General features: G+C 43.8%; 1 protein-coding gene across 2 annotated transcripts in view; it reads left to right on the plus strand.

Moving 5' to 3' along the window:
• Window positions 1-27,962, plus strand: part of Myo16 (myosin XVI) — a 490,479-nt gene that overhangs the window by 157,019 nt on the left and 305,498 nt on the right. For both annotated transcript variants that reach the window (XM_021218659.1, XM_029531821.1), the window contains exons 3-4: window positions 18,048-18,118; window positions 25,206-25,349. In XM_021218659.1, the coding sequence (XP_021074318.1) occupies window positions 18,048-18,118; window positions 25,206-25,349 (215 nt within the window). The remainder of the gene's footprint in view (window positions 1-18,047; window positions 18,119-25,205; window positions 25,350-27,962) is intronic.

The following is a 27,962-nucleotide window of genomic DNA, read 5'->3' on the forward strand; positions in this document are numbered from 1 at the left end:
AATCCATCTCCTAGTCCAGCATTCTGTGACTCCATCCCCTAGTCCAGCATTGTGTGAGTCCATCCCCTAGTCCAGCATTGTGTGAGTCCATCCCCTAGTCCATCATGGTGTGAGTCCATCTCCTGGTCCATAGTGTGAGTCTATCCCCTAGTCCAGCATTGTATGAGTCCATCCCCTAGTCCAGCATTGTGTGAGTCCATCTCCTAGTCCATCATGGTTTAAGTCCATCTCCTAATCCAACATTGTGTGAGTCCATCTCCTAGTCCATCACGGTGTGAATCCATCTCCTGGTCCATAGTGTGAGTCTATCTTCTAGTCCATGGTGTGAGTCCATCTCCTAGTCCATCATGGTGTGAATCCATCTCCTGGTCCATAGTGTGAGTCCATCTTCTAGTTCATGGTGTGAGTCCATCACCTAGTCCAGCATTGTGTGAGTCCATCCCCTAGTTCATCATGGTGTGAGTCCATCTCCTAGTCTATCATGGTGTGAGTCCATGTCCTAGTCCAGCATTGTGTGAGTCCATCTCCTGGTCCATGGTGTGAGTCCATCTCCTAGTCCATGGTGTGAGTCTATCCCCTAGTCCATCATGGTGTGAGTCCATCTCCTGGTCCATCATCTTCTGAGTCTATTTCTTGGTTCATTGTGTGCTCACCTGTTCTGCCATTTTACATTTCCCTGTCTCTCATCTCTCTGTCTTCCTGCTTCCCTGATGCTGTCTCCATCCTTTAATTCCAGAGGAATGTGACTTATCTGATTTCTCTCATCTGTCTCTCTAATCCCTTAATCTCCCAGCCTGCTGTGTATCTTGACAGTCAGCTGTAGACCAGCCTATAGTTTCCAGTGTATTACAGGCTTCATAGTTGCTAAGTCTCCTTGATCCAATAAAGGCCTAAACCATTATCTTTTCTTAGTTGGAGGATTACCCGCCTTCTGCTGTACATGGAAAGTCTAGATACATTTTTATTACAAATTATTTTTTCATAAGCCTCGGTCAATAATTAGGATCTATAGTTTGCTGACTTGGCGGTTCAAGCTTGTATCCTAGAAGGGAAACAAGACTTTCTGTAAGGCTAGGGTTAAGGTTAGGCACAGACAGACAGATACATGCTGTCATGGTTAGCAGCACAGACACTGCTTCAATAATCACGAAAGAACTGAACGTGTTAGATTAAGTGAATGATAATGGATTTTCTGTTGAGGAAACGTGAGGAAGAATTTAACAAATGGGTCAGAGCGATAATTAGCAAACTTTTCAACTTGTGACACTTGACTTTATATTTGTGACTTTAATGATTTTTCCTGTGTAGTGGGACATCCTTACATATCACCACATGGGTGGTGGTAAACCCCTATATGTCACTGTCTAGTGGCCAAATATGAGAGAAGCAGACTCAGAAAGAGGGAGATATATGGCATAAGACAGCCTCAGCAAACTTACAGATGGATTTGTAAAGTTAGATTTAGAGATCACTTAATGAGCGTTATCTCAGTGGCTAGGTCTCTAGCCTAGTGTGTCAAAGACCCACACAGTTTAATCCCCAGGATGAATGGATAGATGGAGGGGGGAGGGAGGGAGGGAGGAAGGGAGAGAGGGAAGGAGAGAAAACATGATACTTAAGTACAGATGTTGGTTGATTTGCAGAAGGCAAAATACTGCCTTCTTTATATCCTTTTAAATTTTAATTTCATGTATGTGTATGTGTGTAGATGTGTGTGTGTGTGTGTGTGTGTGTGTGTGTGTGTGTGCCTACAAATGCCAGAAAAAGGCACTACTTCCCCTGGAGCTGGAGTTCTAAGCAGCTGTGATGTGGGTGCAGGGAATTGAACTTTGGTCTTCAGAAGGGCAGCAATCACTCTGAAGCACCAAGCCAGACCTCCAGCCGCATTTGTTTCCTGAAGTTCGTGTCACCTAACTGCTTTCTACCAGCACAGACACCAGTGTGGCTTATGCACCAGCTTCTAACTAATAAAGAAGTCTTATGCTTGTGATATCGCACAATTCTAAAAGAAAATCTTAGAATTATCTTTGTGTTTTAGAAAAAAAATGTTTAACACATAAAAACATGTTCTATACCACCTTGAAAAGACATCTATCTTGGAAGGAGTGTGGAGGATGGGTTCTTTAATTAAAATCTATTTTTTAAAAATTCCTATGGTTAAACCAAGCATCCAAATGAGTCTGTAGCCAGCCCCCTGTTAGTCGAATGCTAATTCTTGCTGTGGTCTGGATTTGACCTGCTTTAACATGGTCATGTATTCAGTAATTGTAAGTAAAGTATCTTCTCTTGCACTTGTAACCACGAGAGTGAGCCTCTTAGATTTCCAAGACTCCAGCACGTGAGCAGAATAGATGCTGACATAAATTACTTTCATGAAAGCTTTGCATAATTTCTTTGATTATGCTTTATAGAAAGGGTCATTCTGTCAACATTTGCCTACTATATTCTAATTTTCCATTACATATATTTGTGTGTGTGTGTGTGTGTGTGTGTGTGTGTGTGTGTGTGGTCCCAGTGAGCAAACTCAGGTTGTTAACCTTGGCTACAATTTCCTTTAGCCATTGAAGTAACTCTGACTCATGATTCAGTTGTTGTTGTTGTTGTTGTTGTTGTTGTTGTTGTTGTGTGTGTGTGTGTGTCTGAGAGAGAGAGAGAGAGAGAGAGAGAGAGAGAGAGAGAGAGAGAGAGAGAGAGAATTGCACACATGATTGTATGGGGGTAATGCAGAGGTCGGAAGCAGGCATTAGATGCCTGAGACCTGCAATTAAGAGCATTGGTGCTAAGTCTGGCTTATTATGTAGCATTGAGAGCTGAAGGCAGACCCTCGGGTTACACAGCAAGCTCATTGGCTGTTGATCTGTCTCTCATGCTCTGTATGCTTGAAATGACTGAAAGGACAGTGTAACCTTTGAGGGTAAGTTGCCTAGAGTCAACATGAGAAGAGGCGGAGCCAGAAAGCGGTGGCACGCAGGGATGGGGGGAGAAGGCACACAGGGATGGGGAGAAGGCACGCAGGGATGGGGAGAAGGCACGCAGGGATGGGGAGATCAAACCAGTCGCTCTTTGGGGGGATGCTTTTGCCACTATTTAGTTTTAAAATAAAGATTGATTTCGTCTTCACTTCCAAAAGGCGGAAGACCACTCATTCAGTGATCCCTGCCACTTGGGTATCTACTCAAATTTCTGTCTAGGTAATCCTTTGAGCAGACACAGTGACTTTCACCCTGCACTCTGATAGTTATTGAGTGTTTGATGAACAGAAATAAGCTGGAGGGCAGGGCTATTCTAACCATCCTATCTGTCGCACTCTGCATAGGATGGGACTTGATTCAGATGTCACCTCTATGACAAGAGAGGAGGGACCTTTTTAGTCTTGAGGCACTGTTTCCCTTGACATTTCGGGAACTCCATAAGCCTGACTCACTGGCCAAGCTTTGACATGTCTGACCTTCTCTTGACATTTGGTGGAGGGGTTTTAAAGGTGAGGATACTGACGCTAAGTCAGACTCTGGCACCAGGAAAAGCTCTCTGCAGCACCTACGGTTGGATGAGCGGCTCCATCCATGCACACACCCCAATATTTTCCTGACTCTTCATGAGACGGGAGTGTTCTGTGAAGGTCTGGGACCAACAGAGGTGTTTGGTATTCACCAGCCAAACCCATGCACTTCACACAATGTCGGGTCTTAGAAACCAGCTAAGAGGCAGCAGAGAGTGAATTGATTAAAATGAAGTATTTGAAGTAAGACATAAAATACTGCTGATCTGCCTCTGAAGATTCACTGGCTTTCCCCTATGAAGACCTGGTGTTGATCATTGATAAGTAGATTTTTTTTTTTTTTTTTCTGGCTGTGGACGGGTTCTGTTAAGGAGGCCTCTGACTGACATTGAACTGGAGTTGACAGTGCCCTAAGGGCTCTTCTTTTCTCTCTTTTCTCACTGGGTCACTAGTGCCCGCCCTTCTGTGTGAGCATCTCTGGGGATTGCAGTTATCAGGGATGAATGAGACATATGTCTGAGCATGAGAAGAACGCTGTGGCATGTGGTGAGATGCAAGAAGGAAAGTGTGACTGAAGTCGCACCCTGGGACATAACAGTACACGTTCTGGTTCACTTGCCTCTGCACGGAAGCCCTAGGGAGCGGGAGTAGGCACCTACCAGGCTCACAAGGGTGTAAGACCCCATGGAGTTCTTCCTAGGGAATTAGATTCAACCTCCATGTATGATCTGTTCTCACAAGTCATTCTGAAGACTTACTGGACGTCAGCAAACAGTGGCTATTATGTGGGTCAGAAAGCTGAATTACTCCACAAGTACCTTCCTTTCCTATGTCAGAATTCCTAAAAAGCACACGAGTCAAGAGTCATACAAACAAGACTGTTTATATCAAGTGTCTATAAGGACCGTTTGTGGTTGTAACACAGCAATAGCTTAGGAGATGTATAGCTGGGTGTGGTGACATACTATTATCACCACAGGACTTGGAAGTCAGGGGCAGGAAGATCCATGTAACATTTGTCTTCTGAGTCTGGATTATTGACATAATGATCTATGCTCTTTAATTCTAGGCAAAATTAATTGATGTTGACTCTCTTGGACATATGAGTGACAGTTGGGGTTGCTCACTGCAGGATGCCAAGTGAGAGCTGTCTGTCATGACAGATAGTCTGTCACTGTGAGCTATAAAGTGTCTGACGCAGGTCTACTCACAAGCCCAAGGAACCCAATGTGCATTTAAGATTTGTGCATCTTACTAAAGGTAAATGGTGCCTCAGTGGAGGAAAAGCCTCTTTGTCCTGCAACAAAGGCACATCTGTGGGAAGTCAGAAGACTGTACCGTGAGCCTCACCATGGACTCTTTATCCCCAGCATCTGCCATTTACCAGTGCCCAGGACCTGATACTGCAACACTCTAATGATCCCAATAACCAGCCTCCACAGCCTGTTCTACATTAGCTCGCTGGGGATTTCAAGCCTTTGAAACCATGCTATCCTGACACAAGCTCGGTCGTCTGTCCACCATGTGCTCTCAGTGACTAGACCACAGGTGTTGCCAGGTTCTTGACCTCAAATCCAGGAAACTGAAAATCAGGGTCACACAGATTTGTAAAAGAAAGACATGTCTCCTTCCAGAGCAAAGTGACCGAGCAGATTAACAAGGGACCGTCGAAACTGACAGGGGCACATGTGTGAGAGACACGGGGCCCAGACTGTTGCTCGGGGCTTTTGTTGAGGGGATTCAGGAGGACTGAAGTTTGGGTGCGTGGGATGTAGTTTTGATGGTTCTCTGGTTTGACTGACAGGTTAGATCTGCACATATCTTTTCCCATGGTGCATCTGATTTTAATCATATGCATACCCAATTATCCATAGGCATAGGAGGGTAAATAGGGGGTTTCCCCTGAAACTTTAAAGAGAGGTCAAAGTTTTCCTTACTTAGCATGTACCTCAAAACATTTCCGGCTGCCAAGTCCTGCTTGGCCATGTGGAAGGGACGATGTGGCATGGTTTTGGGACAGAGCCAGCAGGGCATGGCCCTCCACACAAATATTGACAGCTGCTGGGTGTAAGTCCTGTTTGTGTATATATATATATATACACAAACATATATATCATATCCCTTCTTCAGGAAATATTCTCTCTGCCAAGGCTATTGGGGAATGTTATCTCTGTCAAGGTTAATGACCACAATAATCAGCATGTGTCCAGGAGGATGTGTCTATGTTTTTATAGAAAATGGCAGAATACTGATAACTTCAGCATAGCCCTTAAGGCTGTGACACAGAACTCTGAAATAATGATTTCGAAAATATATAACTTCTTAACTATGCAAAATATAAGGATGCACTATGAATTGTTTAAGGATCTTCAAGGATGTAGAAGAGTAGAGGCAGCTGCACTGTGAGCCAGCTTGTCAGAAATATACAAAGGCAGGCAGAGACAAAGGCAGGCAGATTCCTGAGTTCAAGGTCAGCCTGGGGCAGAGATGGGTTAGGCCCAGGCAGGGAAGGAATGTGATCTCAGAGTGATATAAATAAGAGACTGGGCTTTTGATCTGCAACAGATTAGCTATCCAGAGAGATTTTAGAACTGCAAGAAAGAGCTGTCCTGAGCAGAGAGCTATCGGGAGAGCTGTTTCCAGCAGAACACAGGCCATGAGCTTCTATTGCACAATCTGACTTCAGGTTGGTTTTTTTGTTTTTGTTTTGTTTTATTCTGCTCTCAAACACGTCTTCTCTCAGGAAACCCTCTCCAAGCTGAGGTTGGTCCTTGACATCAGTCCAGATTAGCCTCTGGTCTTCATACATTGTGAATACATTGTGAATAGAAAAGCTCTAAATTTGATTGTTTCTAGGTGTGGAGAATCCTATACTATTGCTCAGGGACTGGGTAGGTGTTATCAGGTGGAAGTCCAAGAGACTTATCAGGTTGCTAGGTGCATTACTCAGGAAGGGATGTATGCATAGTGTATGTTGGTAAGGAGACAGGCTGCCCAGTGCATTGTTGGTAAGGAGACAGGATGCCCAGTGCATTGTTGGTAAAAAGACAGGCTGCTCAGTGCATTGTTGGTAAGGAGACAGGCTGCCCAGTGCATTGTAGGTAAGGAGACAGGCTGCTCAGTGCATTGTTGGTAAGGAGATAGGCTGCCCAGTGCAGTATTGCAAGAGGAGTGCATGTAGAACCCAGAACAAATAGGGTCCCTCTCTATACTAAAACACCTGTGTTTAGCTGCTGAGTGTGAACAAACATAGGAAATCCAGCAAAGCACAAGTCAAGTTTAGGGGATTTTAGTTTTGAAATAAGTTTAAAAAAAAAAAAAAACCAAGTCTGTGATACATTTGAAACAAGCAAACCCTATATTCACTGTTTGCCATTTATCCTGCTTGGTTTGCATGGGGCAGAGCTCTGCCTACAAGGGCAGCTGTAGAATCCAGCCCCAGCCAAGCATGCTCCCTCAGGACTGGCACTCCTGCCCTGAATCCATGTCTCCTTCATGTGGCTTGACAGTCCACCAACACCTCACACACAGCAGCGTGGACCCTTGCTTTCATTTCTTTATGTCACTGGCTGCTGAAGAAATACAATTATGCAAGTGAGCCATTTTATTCTTAAATCCAACTTGTACGGTTTACTTTTAGCTTCTAATTTATAACAACTTATCTTTCTCTTCCCTCCCAAATGGATGATAGTTTGGTTGCACCATATTAAAACCTGTGGATCTGGAGATGGTGAGAGGGCGCAGTGGATGAAGGAGTTTGTCATGGAAGCCAGATTTTGATCTCCAGACCCATACAAAAGAGGCGAGAACTGACTCCATGAAATTGTTCTCTGACCTCTACTCATATGCTTTGACGTATACATTTTGCTGATAGTTCTATAGGGTGTGTGTGTGTGTGTGTGTGTGTGTATGTATTTGTGTGTATATATGTGTGTATGTGTATATATGTGTATTTGTGTGTATATGTGTGTATGTATGTGAGCATATATATGTGCATTGTGTTTATGTGCATTGTGTGTGCATGTATGTGTGTATGTGTGCATGCATTATGTGTATGTGTGTATATGTGTGTAAGTGTGTGTGTGTGTGTGTGTGTGTTGGTGGGAGGCATAGTAGCAGATTCAGGCACATCAGCAGTAGCAGGAAGCTGAGAGTTCAGAGCTTAACCCTCAAGCATGAAGCAGAGAAAAGAGGACATTTCTGAAGCGTTTAAACCTCCAAAGCCCCTCTCTCACAGTGACATACTTCTTCCAGCAAGGCCACACCTCCTACATCTCTAGAAAGATGACCACCAACTAGGAGCCAAGTGTCTAAATAGTAGAGCCTACGGGGGAGATGTTTCATTTACACCACCGCAGGCTTCCAAGAGTAGTGTTGCTGAGGAAGCTGAAATGAGCTGGAGCCGGTTCTTGGTCTCCCTCTCCTAAGGCCTGGAGCCAACGTTGTCTCCTCTTTCAAGGAACAAGGACGCAGCAGACAATGCTACCATGAGATAAGGTGCAAAGCTGAGGCTTGTGCTCTCTGAGCTTCTGGTTGCCACGGAAGACATCCCACCTGCTCAAGGACACTGTGCATATTCCCCTCACAGAGCCCATGCATGTGTGGAAAGGGCCACAGCACCCTTGCTCTGCCAGTCCCTGAGACTCCTTGGCTCAGAACTTCAGAGAGACCCACCTAGCCCATCACCTGACCATACTCCCAAGGTAACCTTTGAAGGAGATCCTACCTAAGGCATGGGGGATAACTCCCAGAAATGTTAGCCTTTCAAGCACGAAGATCTAAGATTGATCCCCTTCACACAGGCACGCTTGCGAACCCAGTGCTATAAAAGCCTAGGCAAGTGGATGCCTGGGGTTTGCTGGCCATAGGTTCCTGACCAGTGAAAGACTCTGCCTCAAAAAGAGGTTGGTAGAATCTGAGGAACGTTTGTGAAGTTGTCCTCTGCCTTCCATGCATGCATGGACATAATGGACATAAGCACACATATATAAATGTATATTCACACATGCATGAACACACAAAACGCACACACACACACACACACACACACATACACACAGCCTCTGTTACAACCCTGGGGTCTCCACTGGGAAACTAGCTATGCCTGAGATGCAAAGTGTCCACTATGGGTCCTGTCAAAGCTCAGAGAGTGAGGTATACACATGTGTGGTGCAGAGGTGAAGATGAGGGGTGTGTGTGTGTGTGTGTGTGTGTGTGTGTGTGTGTGTTAAGTGCAGGGGTGAGGGTGAGTTATGTGTATGTTGTGCAGGGGTGAGGGTGAGTTGTGTGTGTGTGTGTGTGTGTGTGTGTGTGTGTGTGAGTGCTGCAGGGGTGAGGTGTGGGGACCAGGGATGAGAATGAGGTGTGTGTGTATGTGTGTGTGTGGTGCAGAGGTGAGGGTGAGTTATGTGTATGTGGTGTATGGGTAAAGTGTGCACATGTGTTGTGCATGTGTGTGCTCAGGCAGGCTGTGGATACCTGGTACTGACATTAACAGAAGAAGCAGGGCACAAGGAGTGACAATGTGAGGTCCATTTCTAAACACATCCTAAGGTGATATAGTTACAGTTTTATGATATTCCTGAGGATCTGTGAAACCGTGTGCTCCTGTAAGGTTCTCAGAAAAGCACAGTGGTCGTAAAAGAACCAAGTCCTCATTGATTAATTAAAACCCTCTATGAAGGAAAGATGTCATAAATTAACTCCAATCAAGGGAACTGTGGTGACCCTGCAGGGTGAATTGCATTCATCATTAGACAATCATCATTGTACAGGAACAATAATCAGGTACCAAAGGTTCAAAGAGGAAGTGGAAACTCTTTAAGCCAAAAGAACTTTAAAAAAAAAAAAAAAAAAACTCAGTTTGCTGGATGTTTTCACGGATTCTTTTCTCAGTGTTTGCTCCTCCATTAACTGGTTTCCACCCCAGTTTCCAAACCTGCCCGAGTAATCATTTTCTTCTCACTTATTTAATCTTATTTTCACCAGTAGTATCCAACTGTATCTCAGGTTACACTATAAAAGACCGAGGCCCAGAGAAGTCAGAAACACATTAAGTTCCACTGCTGGTGTCTTGAGGTGTGCCTCTTGATTTCTGGCTTGTCTTTAGGCATTAGTAATGACTTCAGTATCGACGTGTTTCTTCCTTGCTTGCTTGACTTTACAAAGGCTTTATGTTGAAGGGTATGGTAGGGAGATTCGGGTACGGTGTATGAGAGGATGGGTTGGGGGTGTGGGGTGTGAGTATGGGTTTTAGTGAAAGCAGATCACACTTTAATAGCTTTGACAAATATGAGGACTATTTTATTTTGTTTCCACTATCTCCCACTAAGTCTCCCACTAAGATGGGACTATAAGTTAGTAGCCTATTGATTATAGACATAGAGTAATGTGTATAAATTACTAGTTGTGGAGTTCTGCAAGGTGTCCCCCACCCCCTTGAACTGTGAGTATCTTCTGGACCTGGTTCAGAGTAAGAGCTTTTTGTATATTGTAACCCAGCGGAGAGGGGTCATAAATCGAAAGAAAATGAAGCCTGAAACTTGTGTTTACTTCATGAGAATTCTGGATTTACTGCTGCTGCACTTGGCTCTGAAGAAATACGAGGACCAATGTCTGTCATTATAAAACTGTCACTCCTGTGTGTTCTAGAGTATTGAGAGCCATGTTGATTTAAGGCCAGGTCTCATAAGCAGGCCATTCCTAATTCCCACCAGGCAAGCTATACGCCAGCACTATATCATCGAGGATATGAGGACCAGGCAAGTTTGATAATGACCTTGTAAGATAACTTTTCATCATATAAAAGTTGGGCAACTGAAGCTTTTACCCAATTATTATCACTCAGCCTAGTATTAGCTGATTCTTCTGGCAGATAGTAAACGTTCTTAGGAACGCATATAAATAATTAAAAGATAGGAGGTGCCCTGGCTGGGAATACAGAGTCACTAAGAGCCTGCCCTTCAGTGAATCGACGGGATGCTGGCAAAAGAGAGAAGCAAACTATTCTAGAACCTTGAATGTCACCACCAAGTTTGGTATAACCCAGTTTTTAATATCGTGAGTATCAACGACAACAGTACAAGCTGTTCACAGCTCCCAGTCACAACCCCAGGTCACTCACACTTCCACTGGCCACATGGCATCCTTTAAAACCACCATCCTTACCACCCTGAAAGCTATGAAAACAATCTGTCCTGCAGACACTGATGGAAAATTTCCAAGAAGGCCGGTCCCTAGATGACGGTCATTTTTACCTGTCTGCAAGTTTCCTGGAAACTTAAGCTCATAAGGAAGATTTATTTTTATTTTACTTAATTTGGGAGGGGGGAGGAAACCCACTACAAATCTTTTCCTGGGGGTATTTGCAGAGAGGAACCAGCAGTGATGTTCAGCACCGTGCCTGCCTGAAGCTGTGGCGACAGCTGTCTCAGAGAGCGGGTGAAAACTGTGAACGGGGGAGTCAGATGGAAGGCACCGGCTAAGGGATGGTGTATTCCTTAGGATGTTGAGGACTAGACACATATCCCAGGCTGCGGATGGGCTCCTAAAATAGTCAAGAAACTAATGCTTTTCAAGGGCAGTGCAGACTGGGAAAATGTTAGCCATTTTCAAGCATGCCAAAGAAATGCCCTAGGTCAAGTTCCTCTGCAAATGCTGGGGCAGCTGACCAGGCAGCGTTTCAGTCCACAAGCTGGTACTGTGACAGCGAGCAGAGCCTTCTGTGGCCGTGCATGACCAAGGACATAATAGGCATTAAGGGTTTTTAAAGTAGTGAAATAAACCAATAGGATAACGGGCAGCGAGGCTGGCTGTCCTGGAAGGAAAGTGAACATGATTTCAAAGGTCTTCTCCCATTTTATTCTTTGTCATGCCAAGACTTCAACAAACACTCCGAGAAATGTGAATAAACAAGCCAGTTTGACCCACAAAGAAAGAAAGATAGATCTAAAAATTAGATCTATTCCTGAGCAATCCCAGACAGTCTTTTTTTTCCAAGAGAGACTTTAAATCAATTATTATTTAATGTTCCTGTAACTAAAGAAAACCATCTTCTAAATGAATATAGGAAGTTATGGAGGAGACTAGTAAACAGATAGTAACTGTAAAAAAGGAACCAAAGGAAAGAGAAATGTTATTATAATCTCAAAAAAGGGCAAAAACACAAAAAAGGAGCTAAGTGTAAATCCTATATTGAAAGGGACAGAATGTGAAATCATACATGCAGCAGAAGGAGCCACTGGTGAAGGTAGCAGCTGGGGGAAAGTGTAGCTCAGGGGAATGTGTGAACACACAGACAAGAAGGCAAAGGAGCAGGAAGAGGGCTATTAGAAGCCAGGGAAGAGGCTGTGTGGGTGTGATGGAGGGCACTAACTACACATTGAAGAAGCTCTAGGCTCCAGGTGGAACACCAGGAAGCAGTGCTTATGGCCACACTACACAGAGGAGCCACATCTAGACACTCATAGCCATGCTACACATGATACACATCCAGGTTCACATAGCTACAATGCACAGAGAGGCCATATCCAGGAGCCATGATGCATATAGGAGACACATCTAGGGACAGCATAGCCATAGTATACAGAGGAGTTACATCTAGGGATAGTTTAACAACAATACACATAGGAACCACATCTAGGTACACATAGCATGATGCACAAGGAACCAACACTGACAAGTCTTCTAATGATCAAGTGAGGCACTCGCCCTCTTCAAGAATCCCATAGGATCTCAGCTGACTTCACACTGTAAAGCCAGTGGTCAGAAGACTGTGGGAGACAGATCCTAAAGCTAACAGAAGGACTGTCAAGAAGTGTTTTTTTTGTTTGTTTGTTTGTTTTTAGAAAGCTGTCTTTCAGATGTAGGAATAATTAATGCATTCTTGACAAACTAAGAGAATTGTGGTCAACAGATATTCTGGATTGACATGAAGGACATGACTGTTGTATTCACAAGACAAACTCAACAAATTGAAGTGTTTATGGAAGACAGTCTAGGGAGTGCTTTGTTCCTTTAAATTTATCCTGACCTTCCTAGATATATATGCAAAAATGCAAATATGTCCATAGTGAACAGGCACATATGCATAAAAGTCCTTTGCTAAGTCTAAAGGCCTGAAGTTGGGGGAGACAGGGATGCAGGAATATCTAGCATTTGTTCATTGCTGAACCTTGGTCAATAGTAATTAATGTAAATTAGGTTGGTATGCATTAAAATATTAATTATAATCCTAATGAATAATTCATCTGAATGCGTGTGAGCTGAGATGACAACATGTAAAGACCTATTTACACAAAGGAAGAATGGGTGTACGCACCTGTCTGTAATCCAGGCCCCCCGAGAGGCTGAGGGAGGGTCTTGGATTTGCCGTCCGTCCGTGTGGGCTAAAAAGGGAAGAAACCCTCTCTCATAAAACAAAGCAACAAAATGCAAACAGAAAAACAAGAACTGAAGAGAAGGTACAAAAGAGGCTTAGGGGAAAGAAACATTGAATAATCCACACAGCAAACAAGTAGCAATGTCAGATGTGAGTCCCACTCTCTCAGGAGTTGCCTTGATGAACATACACTAACACTCAAGGGGCAGAAAGGGGAAGAATGTATAGAAAACCAAGCATATCTGTCAGGTCTGTAAGGAACACTTATTTAGACATCAATAAGGTCAAAACAAAAGATTCACATAGATACATCAAAGGACAGAAGAAGAGCTGGAGTGGATTGCCAGCTGTTGGTGATGTGGACTTTAGTAGAAAAGTTAAACAGATGTCCCTAAGCTTCATGTCCTGGCCAGCCATTTGCTACATAACCTGCTCCCAGTTTCACAGTAACTCATTCTGGAAGGTCTAAATATTTAAACAGCTAAAAGTTACATTGTCAGAGCTAAATGAAAACACAGCATGGAAGGGGGGTTATCCCATCTTGAAGACAAGTGCATATGGTGTGGTGGTTTGAATGAAGATGGCCTCCAAAAGTTCATATGATTGCATACCTGGTCCCCAGTTGGTGGACTGTTAGTGAACAACTAGAAGGTGTGGTCTTGCTGGAGGAGGTGTGCCAAGGGAAGCAGTTTGGAGATTTCAAAAGGCTTCTACATTCCCACTGTGTCTACATTCCCTCTCTGCCTCATGGTTGTAGATCAAGATGTTTGTTCTCGGTTCTATGCCCCAGTATAGGGGAATGTCATGGCTAGGAAGCAGGAATTGGTGGGTTGGTGAGCAGGGGGAGGTGGAGGGGATAGAAGGTTTTCGGAGGGGAAACCAGGAAAGGGGATAACATTGAAATGTAAATAAAGGAAATATCTAATTTTTAAAAATGGTTTAAAATAAAAGGACAAGGAGAGCAACTCCCCAAGAGGCTACCTTCTTAGTCCCAGAAGATGTTGTAAGGAGAAACTGCAGGAAGTTGTGGGATGGCTATCTCAACAGGACTGATGGCATGAGAGGAACTCACAAGAACCCTACAAAATACCCCAGCCAGTATCTATTTCAGGGCTTCCAGCCTTAGGCTCTCCCATCCTTAAGAGGTTGAGTTATAACTTTCTTTCTCTGCATCCTGGTCTTCAGAATTTCCTGGATGTCCAATATCGTGTCAGTGTTAGGGAATGTTATTGGTGACCCATTAACTAGCCACCAGCACCTCTGTCACACATTGATGCCCTCACTGGTGTCCCCTGGCACACACCCACTCCTCACCGATGTCCCTGCCACAGTGGTGCATTTTCACAACTGTTAAACTGTATGAAGTCATCAGTACAGGCCAAGAGCTGTAAATGCCTACAGCAGAGAAGTCTATGAATACCCAATTACCGAACTTCCCGAATTTGAGAATAAAAATCAGTAAAGCAACTGGCAATGCTCATGAAAGGTATACACTCTGGGGTAGAAACAAGAGTAGTGTTGAGAAGAGCAACGTTTTTGAAAATTTAAGAAAATAAATGGTTTTATGAATGGTCAACATACTTGAAATATCATTAGCTAAACTGGCCCAAATTTTTCAAAAAATGAGAATAAAAGGAAAAAAATTCAGACTACAAAAATCAGGAATGAAGGATGGTGAGTTTAAGTTACATGCTAACTAACAGAATAAAGTGAGCTAAAGTCTATTATAAAGTTGTGTTCCAAAGCTCAGCTGACCACATGAGACTGAAAAAACCCTGGAGTGGCACAAGTCGTCGAGATCAAAGCAGTCAACCAGTGCAGACTCAGAGATGACAGTGGGCTTCAAGGAGTGAGGACGCTGAGTTGCTATCTTCCCACAGTGGAGCCCAGCACAGGTTGCTTCCCTGAGGAACCTGGCAGTGACTCAAGAGAAGCTGACAAAGCTGCCGCTGTTTCCAGAAACGGGAGCACAGGAAACAGGACAACATGATGCAAGAGGCAGTATTCCCCGAGGTGAAACCCAGAGCCGTGGTGTGCAAGAAGACAGGCTGATGGGGCTGTGCAAACAACTTCAGTGCCCATTGGCTAGGCTCTGGGACCCTTCCACATGGATGCCAAGAAACTATCCTATAACTGAGTGGGTTTCAAACCATGATACAAGACCATTGTTATGTATGAACAGTCAGTCAGTGAAATACAGCATATCCTTAACATAAGCACAACAGACACAATCACACCTCTCGGTAGGTCCATTAAAAACACAAGGTCTTTCCATAGTAAGTATACTCCACAAGGAGTGGTTGTGAGGCAGGCATTCAACTTCTTCCACAGTGTAGCTACACAAACCCAGCCTTCATTGCCCCGCATGGGGTCACATCAAAGCCCACATTCCTCCTGTAAAAAATAGAGAACTCTTCTACACTGTGCCAGAGCCCTTGTCAGAACAGTAATAAAGAAAGTGCTCATTTTAGTACAACGAGAACACCAGTACCACACAGCTCTAAGTACCATAAGCAGCTCTGAGCAGGAGCCTTACATCGTGTGTATAGTGTGCCCAATCAAGCAGAAATGTTCGTTATGTGTTATAAACCATCTTGGCGTCATTGCTTCAGCTCTGCATTGGCCATTTTAGGGCTTCCTTCCCTTCATTATTTTACTGCTTTCTTATTTTATTTACGTATTTAGATGTTTGTCTGTCCACACACTCATACATCAGAGAACAACTGTGTAGAGACAGTTCTTCCACTGGGGATCAAACTCAAGTCATCATTCTTGGTGGCCAGTGACTCCACCTAGCACCATCTTGATAATTCCCTCTCCACTTTTTAATTAGTTAAAGACAATGCCTCACTATGTAGATGGGCTGGTATTTCAGACATGTGCCCAGCTTTTCTTTATTTTCTAATTTATTTTCAACATTATTCTATTTTCTGTGTGTTCCTAATTTCCTCTAAATCCCCTTAATTATCATAACGATTATAGGGAAATAGTTAATTCTAAAGTGTTTGGAAATAAACAATGAAGTATATCCGGTTTATTATACTTAGCTATTACAGACAGTGTTAATTGCTGTCCTCTGGAGTCTCCTCTGAAAATTGCTGAGTGTGCAAGAGCCCATGGAGCTTGGCACGAGATCTTCCTGATACACCAGAGTCAAGTCCATACTCTATCCCCCAATGGCTGTGTCCAATAAGTGCCTGGATCTTTGAACTTATAGCATGGAGATACTACTATAACAGTCTCTTAACACTGGGGAGACAGCATCTTATTTTTATCATACTCATGCCCAGCTATGCATAGAAATAAGATAGTATATATAAGATTTCCCCTAAAAGTTCACAAGTTTGCCTACTTGTATGCTCCCCCAAAATCAGCATAGTTTATCTTGACCCCTTGTCTAGAGTTCCCAGACTGTGAGCCATGGTGTGTTTGAAGTGAAATATTATCAAAGGGCTATGAAGGGCAGTACCTTAATTTCATTGTTTAAAGGTGTGCTTGCAAGCCTGATGCAGGTATGGGTCCTAGGTTGCCTGCAAGTTCAAAGAGGGGTGTGTATCGCCCAAGACTAGTGGAGTCCCAGGTGGCTAAGCTATCCTTTATACTTGCCTGCCTTGGTCAATTCTCTCAGAATGGTGGCAGCTGACAATTCATCTACAGACCTGACACCTCTGAGATGGTTCCTCAGCAAACTGGACCTTGGATGTGAAAGCAAATCCTGGACTGAAGAAAGAACATCATCATGAAATAAAAGTCACTTGTTGATGAATAGAAAGGGCACGTTCAGGAACTATGTGTAAGAAGTTCTTGGGGGAACAGCCCTGGAGGAGGCAGACTACACCTATAAAAAGTAAGGGCAGGTGTGGTTCTTGCTTCCTCAGGCAGCAGCCCTGTGACTGATTTCTGTAGTGAAAGCAACTTGGGCATCAGGCGCTTTGACTGGAGAGAAGCTTGAGGATGGGCACTCTAGGCCTCTTTCATAGGTCCTCCCTATGGTCCATGGCTTTTCCCATCCAGCTCACAGCACACACTAGCTGACAGGGTGGCTTAAAGTGTCTGGAGCCTGTACAGGAGCTGACAGACTGTTGAGATTGCATGTCCTTGTGGAGGAAGACAGCCAGAGAATAGTCACCTAGAGGCACGGATGCTGGGGTGAATACAGAGAACACCACCTTCAGTTCACATTTCAGGTCACAGAGAAGAAATTCAGTAGAAAGACCTCGGTGATTGAATCTGAGCCGTGTTGAACAGTGCTGTGTCACAGTTGAGCTTAAGAGAGGCTCTTGCAGGACGCGTTAGCTCATGGCTATAATTCCTGTCCTGAGGAGGCTGAGGCATCAGACAGAGAAGCTCCTGACCTACAGGCTACATAGATTCACTGACCCAAAGATACAGCAACAATAACAACAAAACCTAAACAACAGCAAGGCAACTGCTACTTTGTTCTCTTTCTGTGGCAAGTGCCTCCATGACGTTTTTTTCTAACTATGGATATATGGGTGGTGGAGACCAGTGGGGTGCCTCAGAATCTAAGGACATTTCTAGGAGGCTTGTCCCATCAGGGTGCTATAAGCAGCAGAGACTGTGGCAGATCTCAGAGCCTCCTGACATCGCATGTACTAACAGACTCACCTTGCTAGCAAATGGACACACAGGTCATTTTCTGGCTGTTGGTTTGCTCTGATAATTGGTATATATCTTGATCTATGTGACTTTATCGCTTCGTCCCATAATGGTCTGTGACAGTAAAAGAATCGTGGGCAAGGGTTAATGGCACAAATGGAGACTTAATGTGCCAAATGCAAACTTTCATTGCTTTAAGCCAGTAGGTCTTCGCAAATCGCAAAACAATGTCCTCATGCGGCTAGAGAGTGGGTCCTTTTTATTTATATGTATTCTTGTGTCCTGGGAAGGACATACAAACTCACTCAACTTCACTTTCTCATCAGTTCCTTTGGCTAGAGTGGGTAATCAAACTTCCATGTCAGGTAACAGGTTTGGGCACAAAGAGAAACACTTGTGATCGTGTCGCGTAGTGTGGGAATCTGACAGTGACTTGCCCTCACCCTGTGGCCCCTACAGCTGTTGTCCAAGCTGCTGCTGAAATATAGCCATTTTGGGCTCGGTGTGGAGCATGCTTTCTTCAACTCTCTTTTCTCTCTTCTCTTGCAGTGCTTCAACTCTTGAAGGAGGGGGCGGATCCACACACTCTCGTGTCCTCGGGAGGGTCTTTGCTACACCTGGTAAGAACTGACACTTGAAAGGACCATGCGGTAACACCTGGAGACGGGGAGTAAATTAAGAATTCAAAAGTCAGTCCCAGAATAAGCATTCAACAATGACCAGAGAACAAAATCAGCACATTTCAGGTGACAGGTGTCTCTACAAAGCTCCTGTGTTTGATGTTCTGAGGGAGGGGAAGTCGCTGGATCCTAGCTGACCTGGGGAGGAGTCGAGGGAAGGAGAGTGTCAAGTCTCAGCTCATTCTGCAGTTTATACCCACTGAACCTTTTATCCAGGCCACACGCGCACACACACACACACACACACACACACACACACGCACACACACCACACACACACACCGTCCTTGGTTCTGAACAGAGGTTGGCTGTTGTGGTCCTCTGTATGTTCTTACCAGGTGAGGCTCTGAGCACTCAGGGCACACTGAAGGAGCACAAATGAAAGACTGCCTAGGATACAGCGCTGCCCTGGCTAATGCAAATGGAGGTACTTTAGATCCAGTCAATAGATCACAAAGATTCAGCAAGAGAACAGCAGGAAGGAAAGGGCTGTGTTGAGAGACTTCACCACAGCTGAGGTGGTCATTGTGATGCTGTTGTGTATGTATACGTTGGCTGGGCCTGGGAGACCAACAGAGAAACCCACTGTTGGGTGAAGAAGGGGTGCTCACCGGTGAAGAAGGGGTACTCATCGCTACGCTCTCTCCTTTAGCAGAGAATACTGAGTAAATAAAAACAAAGGAACAATTGCAGGTTGCTAGAGAGGAAAAAAATTACAGGGTTTCTGAATGCCTTTGGTGCTGAGAAAGGCAATTTAGTCATCTAGAGTGCCAAGTGTGAACAGCCGCGTGGGGAGCCCAGCCTTAGGGCGTCCCACATTGGGATGCCTGATGCTCCACAGACCTGGTCCTAATTACATAGTGTTACACTGTTGTCTTGACAGGAGGCAACACAGTGCATGTACGTGGGATGCAAAAAAGAGCTGTAGAGTGCCAGGCTTTCCCACAGTTGCATTTATCCAACCCCAATATTACTCTTAAAGAAATTTCTTCGTAGATGTTCTAGAAAAAATATTTATATAAGATTAAATGTCCCAATAAGGCTAAGGTTGATATAGATTCCACAGAAAGGGTAATATTTGAGGTTATATGTCTTTAACTTTTTAAATGTATTACATGTCTCTAAGTTTTTAATACCTCTTTTGTAAACACATTTGTCTCAGTCTCTCTGTCTACCACTTCTTAAAAACATTCCTATAGCAAAAAAATGGCTGGTGTCAAATACTGGGTGATAATCTTGGAAATAGTGGCAAAAGCAACCACGTCTGTGCCTCTCCAGGGAACTCATCTCATGTTGACAATCTAGAGGGACCCTCAGAATGTAATCTCTGTAAGAATTACGGAGTGGAGAGTGGGATTATGAAAGCCTGGATGAAATGTTGTGGGTTTTGTGACATTGGTTTTAGGTCATGAACTAAAAGAAGGATTGCCAGTGCTCGCAGAACAGAGAGTGATTTTAAGATGTCCCCAATGCTGTGCTGTGGCATTCTTACACCACAGTCAAGCTGAAGTGAAATTCCATGGAGATTAGAGTTAGCCTTTTACCGATGAATTCTAGCTTTAATACAAAGATAAGGATTCCATGTCAGGATGATGAAAAAAATATCCAAGACACACTGAAACACAGAAGCATAGGGTAGAGAACAGAGTGCGTAACATAATGGAGCAGATGATGGAGAAGAAGGGGGAGGGAGATATATATGCAGATAATGAGACAGATAATAGATAGAGATGAATGATGCTGGATGAACTGACAGGCACTATAAAGAGGTAAAATTAGAGAGGCAGTGATAGATAAAATTATAGATGGTAAATAGGTATATGAGAGATTATTCATAGAGGGCAAATACATAGATTAAAAATAAATAGATAATAGATATATACAATGTATAAAGAGGTGATAGACAGATGGTAGATGTTAGATATGCGATGTGTGATTGACAGAGAATAGATATGCAGATGGTTGAGATAGAATATAATAGACAGGAAGGTGGCTGATACATGGATGATAGATTGATAGAGGATAGATGATATAAAGATAAGGAATCACTTAGAATGAAGCATAAAAGTAAAAGTATGGCTCTAGAAGAACCAACAATGAACTCAAAGCTTACCTATGCTTTATCATGATCCCATGAGGCAGTAAGTTTCCCTACCCTAGCAAAATATAGTGAGAGATGGTGTTTTTAGGCTAAGTTCTCTTAGGTGAGAGGCAGGGAAGGAAGGCTAAAAAGAAAGCGTGAGACCCGACAGCGAACAAGTTAAGTAACTTGGTGATTCTGGGCTGGTGCTATAATCAGGTGACCCCCCCCCCAATACCAACAGATAGAGAGGGAAGAGAGGGCGGCACATGCATATGTTAGAGAAGCACAAGATTGCTTGCTTCATGCAGTGCATGCTACAAGGTAAGAGTTTTTTTGTGCAGAAGGGCATTGTCCTTGAATAGGACACCAGATCTGGTCCTTAAAATGCTTCGTCTTTGAACAAGAGACACTACATTTTATATTATGTGAAGTCCAAGTGGTGAGTTGTTCTTGCCAGCTGGACAGAGAGTCTGGAAACATGACACCAGGTGACAGGACAGAAATGGGTTTCCCACCCCTGCTGATCGAGGGACCATCTTGCTCCTTGATGCCATCTTGGCTAGGTAAAGTGTCATCACACGCTGGCTGCTGTGAAGATGATCAACATGGGTTGAGGGGGCGTGGTGCTAGCTTGAGGAAAATTATTTCTAGAGATCATGAGCTTTGCTAAGCAGTGATAATATTGTAAGAACGCTGCTACAGGGATGTTCAGCCCGCATAATCTTTTCAGACAAGTGTGATTAAAGGTATTTATTGCTGTCAAATTATTATTCATAATCCTTAGAAGTGTGAATCACAAAGTCCATCAATAGGGAGGGGGGAGTGTCGCTTTCAGCTTTGCATCTAATTAACTTTCTTATTCTCCTTGAAAGACTGTGAAGTTCCAAAATCCAAGTACAACTGGGGTATAAGTGTGAATCCCCATACTCCAAGTCAGGGATGTCTTTGTGTGCAGTATGTGTGTGTGCGTGTGTGTGTGTGTGTGTGTGTGTGTGTGTGTGTGTACGCGCGCTCACACGCATGTGTGCATGGGGGTTGAGAATACCTACATATAAGTATGAAGTATCAGTGTGAATTCTCAAGGTCCCTGTCAAAGATATTTTTGTGTGTTTGTGCATGCAGTATGTATGTGGTAGGAATGCATGCATGTGAGTGTGCAGTGTATGTGTGGTTTCCTGTGGTCCATGTCATCAGGGATGTCTTTGATCTTGTGTGTAGTTGTGTGCAGTGTGTGTGCATGCTGGGGTGTGGGAGGTGCATACATGAGAGTGCACGGTATATTCCTGCCTCTGTGTGCTACAGCAGGGTGGCAGGATATCATGTGGCCATGTGTCTTTTTTTTTTAAGATTTATTTTATTTTTTTTAATGTGAGTACACTGTCATTCTCTTCAGACACACGAGAAGAGGGCATCAGATCCCATTGCAGACGGTTGTGAGATACCATGTGGTTGCTGGGAATTGAACTCAGGACCTCTGGAAGAGCAGTCAGTGCTCTTAACTACTGAGCCATCTCTTCAGCCCCATCTCTTCATGTGTCTTCTATCACATTCCACCTGATCTCTATGAGAAAGAGTTTCTCACTGAACTGGCCAGCAATCTCTCAGGACACAGCAATCTTTTCCCTTCTTTTCCCCTTCCCTGGAGTCCTGGGGTTACAGGCATGTAAAGTCATACCTGACCTTTTACATAGGGGCCATGAATTTGAATTCAGCTCTTCATGCTTGCAATGAAGGCATTCTTACCCACTGAGCCATCTGAGACACCTGTCAACTTCTTTCACGCCATCACTGATAGTACAGCGATCTGTCCAAAACAGAAAGAAAAGGAAAGAGTCATGTGGATCCGGCTCCCACTCCACACTGGCTTGTCGGAGACTGATAATCCCTGCTGCTGCCTTCCCTGACACCATCCCTAAAACTGATGCTGTAGTAGCTGGAATCCCAGTTCACAGCATCCAGTTCTCAAGTGATCTAACAGTGACACACTTGACTGGGGACCTGAGATGCAGACTTTGCTTGAAGTTGATGCTTTTCCACCAAGCTGCCTGCACATTACCTCGCTGCTTCCTTGAACCCTCTTGGAATGCTTGCGAATGTTCTCAATGAGGGCTTTCCCCCTTGTGCAATTTTACGTTTTCCCGTGTTAGATTATTTACTAGTTTGTAATTTTAGACTTTGAATTTGTCTTCTCTCTCCCATGAGGAGCGTGTGTGGTGCAAACCACACAGCTACAGTTGTGTAGTGCACACATGCCCAGCTCCTCTGTGGAGATTTACTGAAAGAGCACCCATGCCACTGAATTCCATTTGAGGCTTTCTTAGATACCAGCCATCTCTATGTGTGCTGATCCTTTCCCAAGTCCTGATGTGTGTCTCAGTAACTCCTCTGCCTGTGTGTCCATATCACACTGAGTTGATGACAACTCTAAGCAGGTGTAGACTCTGGGTGCCTTCAGTCCACAACTGTTTTCTTGTCCCTGATTTTGAAGCTGTTCTGAGTTCTTTGCATCAGCCTACGACTCTTACATTTAGAGTTTTGGTTCATGCAGATGACACCCATGGGGGTTCTGGTTGCACTTTAGTTAAATGTAGACAGTGGGAGGAAGAATCAGTTAACAGTTCATGTTTTCTCCCTCAGTTGGCACAGTCTACATTCAAGTTTCTCCAAGCTTATTCAATGTGGGCACGCCATTGCTTTATTGCTCTTACGATTCCAGTCTTATGTATTTCTGTTTGTCTTAATCATAAGTGTTTCAAAATTTTGCAACTATTCAATTGTTAAATAATTTCCAAACTTTAGTTACTAGTGTATGGAAATCCTGAGTTGCTGCTCTGACCTCATGTTCTATATCTCTGTCTTATATACTTATTAGGTATGATGATTGTTTTCTATATTGAGATATCTCCAGGTCCTCTGTGAGTGGAGGTGGGTTAATGACCAACACTGTTCCTGTTTGTCATTCCTGATTGCACCCACAAAGGCCTCCTCCAGGGATGCTGAGGAGTGGCCACACTGCCCCACCTGGCCTCCATCAATGAGAAGGAGTCAGGGTTTCCTGTAGACAATTATTCAGTCTTGCAATCCACCTTTAAATTACAGTGTTCACCAGATTGCTGGTGTGCTGAGGGTGAAATCTGGCCTTTTTTTTTTTTTTTTGGTCTACAGATCCCATTTAACCACCCCCCTCATACACACAGATAAAGAGAGAGACAGAGATAGAGACAGAGATACACACTTTTTGTCCTCCTTTGATTATTCTGTGTGATTCAGGTTTATGTTCTTGTGTGATATCCACAGAACATAATTCAGTATGTATGTTTTAATATCCCTAGGGCATGACTAATTTATTCCAGTAGCTTCCAACACTGTTCTATTCCTTTGCATGCAACTTTAACAATGTTTTAATTTTTCCAAACTATACTGTCTGTCTGTCTGTCTGTTTGTCTATATACCTACCTGCTTACCATAATCATCTCCCTCTGTATCTAACTTGGCGTCAACCTCGTTACTCTCCTGCCTCAGGACTCATAGCTGTTCCTTACCGTGGCTGCCTACAGTGTTTCCAGTCCCCTGATTTGTGAGTTCTAGGCACTGCCCCTCTTCTGGCTGCTGTGGTGTTAGTCACTCAACCCCTGTCCTGCAGATTCTATCCACGCTGGCATGATGTGGCTTCCCTAATCATTTGTACTGGATTCTAGACATGGGATATTCTGTCTGTTAAGTGCTAGATGGTTTTTTTGTAACTTTGTAAATGATAATCAATACTTTGGGAAAACTGTAAGTTATTTAGAAATCTTTGATCTTGTTGGGGCTGACATTTATTATTCATTTGGTGGGAATAAAACATCATCGGATTGAAACTTAGTGTCCCTCCACTGAAGACAGATACAGGCATCCTATCTGTACAATGGGAAGAGGAGCCAGTTTCTACTGTGTGCTATGATGCTCATCACCCAGGGGTGCCTGTCCCTGGCATGGGCACCACACCCATCATCATATAAATGGAAGAGCTGATTTTGGAAACTCTTAACCTCACAGAGCATTTCATCTCTACCATTATGTGTCATGAACTCTGTATTTTGATAGTAAATCCTAGTCATACTGAACCCTCTTCCCATGTTGTGACTGAAAAGTTCCTCAACATAGTAAATTCAACAATGCTAGGGCTTACATAGTTTGTTTCTCTGGTGTGTGTGTGTGTGTGTGTGTGTGTGTGTGTGTGTGTGTGTGTGTGTGGCTGGAGGCCAACAGCGGGCATCAGATCCCTGGAGCTGCAGTTTCCAGTGGTTGTGAATGGGCCAGCATGGATGCTGGGAACTGAACTCAGGTCCAGAGCAGGAACAGTATTCCCTCTGAAGGGTAGAACAATACCTGAGTCCTTCCTCCTGAGTTCTGGAGGTCATTGACTGCCGTCTCTGGAGACGTACTGTGGCAGCTACAGGGATGATGACTGTCACTCCACAGCAGGCGCCTTCAGGGCTGTGTTCCTCACTGTCTGTCCAGTAAGTAGGGGCGGGAAATGAGTTGTCACGGTGGGAATATTGAGTGATTTGGTAAAGGGTAGTCTGTTCTAAGCATATAATATAAATCCTATATAAAGCATATCTATCATGGAAAAGCAATATTATATGTCTGTCAATAGTCCTAATAAACTATGTTTTGAATCAGAAGCATAATGTATGCAAATGAATATTTTAGAAAACTCTCTGTAGATGGCCCAAGAATCTAATCCAGATATGCTTTATCTTTTAAAGTATCTGCCCCTATTTACTTTCTCATCCCCAATATCTGTAGCCAGATTTCCCCACCAGTCTGACATTTCCCCTTTCCCTTAGTCTCACTAGGGACAGAGAACAGAGTATTTGCTTCACCTCTCATGTTCTGACTATCAATGGTGCTTGCATCATTGTTATAGCTTGTGTTTCTTTTCTCAATTTTTTTCAGTGTGCTCGATACGACAACGCCTTCATCGCAGAAGTCCTCATTGACAGGGGTGTCAATGTCAACCACCAGGATGAGGACTTTTGGACCCCAATGCACATTGCCTGTGCCTGTGACAACCCTGACATTGTCCTGTTGCTCATATTAGTAAGTACATTAATCCAGTTGACCTAGCACTTGATGACTCAATGACAGATAAGTGTTTAATAATATCTCTCAATGTATCACACTACTTTTGGGAAAAGCATGTGTCTACATCACCATTCATGCCTCAAGAATACAGATACTTAGAAACTAAAGTTGTTAATCCTGAGTCTACTAAAATAATTCATGTCTGTGTCATGACAAGATTTGGAGTTGCGTGTTTTGGTACATATCAGTGTTAATAGAATGGCCATGTTTGTGCTCAAGAATGCATATACAGGCAGCTGCAGTTGAACTTTTAAAAACATGTCTTCCAAGGGGATCATGAATTTGGGAAGGAGCAGAGAAGATGCAGCAGAAGTTGGAAGGTGAAGTGGAAATGATGCAGATACAGTACTTGTGTATGAAATACTCAAAGTTGACTAATAACAACAACCACCTCTCTTCCCGTGCGCGAATACACATCATTAGGTAGGATTTTCTAAGCTCAGGCATGGTTCTGAAACTTGGTTCCATTGCCAGCCAACATCACACCCCTCTAGTCTAGAATGCCAAACTTCTAAAGGAGATGTAGGGCAAGAGGCTAGCTTCTTTATGTGGTCTCCATGCAAGGCAGGTCCAGACCACTGGGTAGCTCTGACATTGCAGAATTGATTCTGCAGACCTTGGCAACAATGACAACCTGGAGCTTATACATGACCAAGTCGCGACCTCAAAACTCTCCTTATGTGGACCTTTGTGCAGTTCCCTACTTTGACAAGAGAGACTGTGGTCATGAGGAGTATTTCCTTCAGAGCACCACTAAGGGCTGGAAGCAGCACACTCCAAGGCGATCACAAATCAGAACGTTGCTTATTCAAAGGCTGAGACTAGAGTAAACCTGGACACAAAAACCGATGCCTGAGGTTTCATAGTTAGGATGAGCTACCCGGTGACAAATCCTTTAGGTCTCTCTGAGGCTCCATGAATGAGGAAATCAATGTGAGGTTTGTGTACTCTGAAGTTAAACTGCCTCTTCCCAGGAAAATCAATAACTAGTGACATGCATCCCAGTCCTCAGAATAAATGTTTAGAAGAGTGACTCTCTAAAGAAGCATCGAGTCTTCTTAACTCAAGATGGATGGCACATGCCCTTGCCAGACTCAGTGCTGGATTCTGTGTGGAGAGTTCTCCTTAGCAGTCATCTGCCTTCAATTCATCCTCCACCTCTTTGATCTCAACCCTTGTTTATCCCTGAAATTATCAACATGTTGCCTCCGTTCTTCAAGACCACACCTCGTTGTAAGCGTGGACTTGTTTAAATCATGGCTTATTTCTTCACATTCTCAGGAGAAATAATAAATCATTTTTGCTTTCCATTTAAGAGGTTAAAGAAAGATGAGCAATTTTAAGCCTAAGTCAAGTTGACTGAATCCAAGCAAGGGGTTTAGGTTTGCAAGACTGAGTTTCTGTTACTGGGAGGGAGGCAAGCTTTTCAAAGGATACAGAGGAAAATGAAGGAGACCCTTCTCCATGGCCCAGGCTGGGACAATTTGAGGAATAATCAAAGATAGTCAAAATAGATTATAATGTAAGACAGGCAACAATAAATACTTCTGTGCTTGTGCTTAAAAATAATAAATGGGAGTGTTTGCTGCTCTGGTTGGCAGCATGAACCTGGAAAAGCAGGCCTAACAACAAAGTAGACTAAAGTCTCATGCAATACCAACCTATTGAGGACATCATTTATACTCTGAGGGTTAAGAAGAATTACATGAGTAAGTGTCCATTCACAAAGACAAGCCACAAGTGGCAAAAATGTGTTTTTTCATAGGGGCATGTGACTCACAACAGCTCAACAAACTCACTTCTATCCAGTACAGCTGGGAAGATCAAGAACGCACAGTCTAAGAACAGCCGCATGCTTTTCAGCTTCCAAGAACAGCCGCATGCTTTTCAAGAAGCTGACTTCAGAAGACACCTAGCTTGTTTTCTTGGATTGTCTCATAAGCACTCAGAACTCCCCTTGCTTGACTCCATTCTCGGACTGTGTTCCAATGAGAGAGAACACACAGATGTAATGTGCAGATGAGCTGCAAAAGATTCATGTGAGTCGTCTACTCTCAAAAAGCTGGAGCACACCGTTTCCCTCAGACACTGTGCGGCTCCCAGTGGATTCCTTCTGAAGCTGACGGTGTGGGGAGGAAGGAAGGATGGCTAATCATCACATACCTGGCCTGAGCTCCCTCAGACAGGCCCTACATCTCAACAGTGATGAGATGTGTCTGCTTCAGGTGGCCTCGGTGTGTTAGAATGGCATTCTGTATCCCTGGTGGTCTACTAAGACATGCAAGCCCAGAAAGACATGAGAAGTTTTCATGTGATTCCCACTCGAGGGCCATTGTCCATAATACAGAGTAGTGTGCCTCTCTTCCCCAAGGTTGTAAAAAAAAAATCAGTGGGCGTCTGAGAAACTCTCACAGTTAAAAGGAAGCCAAGAGGATAAGGCTAGGGCAAGTACAGTGTAGGCTCTGCAGCAGCTCTTGGGGTAGACTAAAGGCAGGCTGCAACCTGGAGAGGGGCATTGTAACTTAAAATTATTATAATATTATATAATATTATAATATTATAATTTTC

The sequence above is a fragment of the Mus pahari genome, chromosome 19, assembly GCF_900095145.1.
Source record: "Mus pahari chromosome 19, PAHARI_EIJ_v1.1, whole genome shotgun sequence".
NCBI lineage: Eukaryota > Metazoa > Chordata > Mammalia > Rodentia > Muridae > Mus > Mus pahari.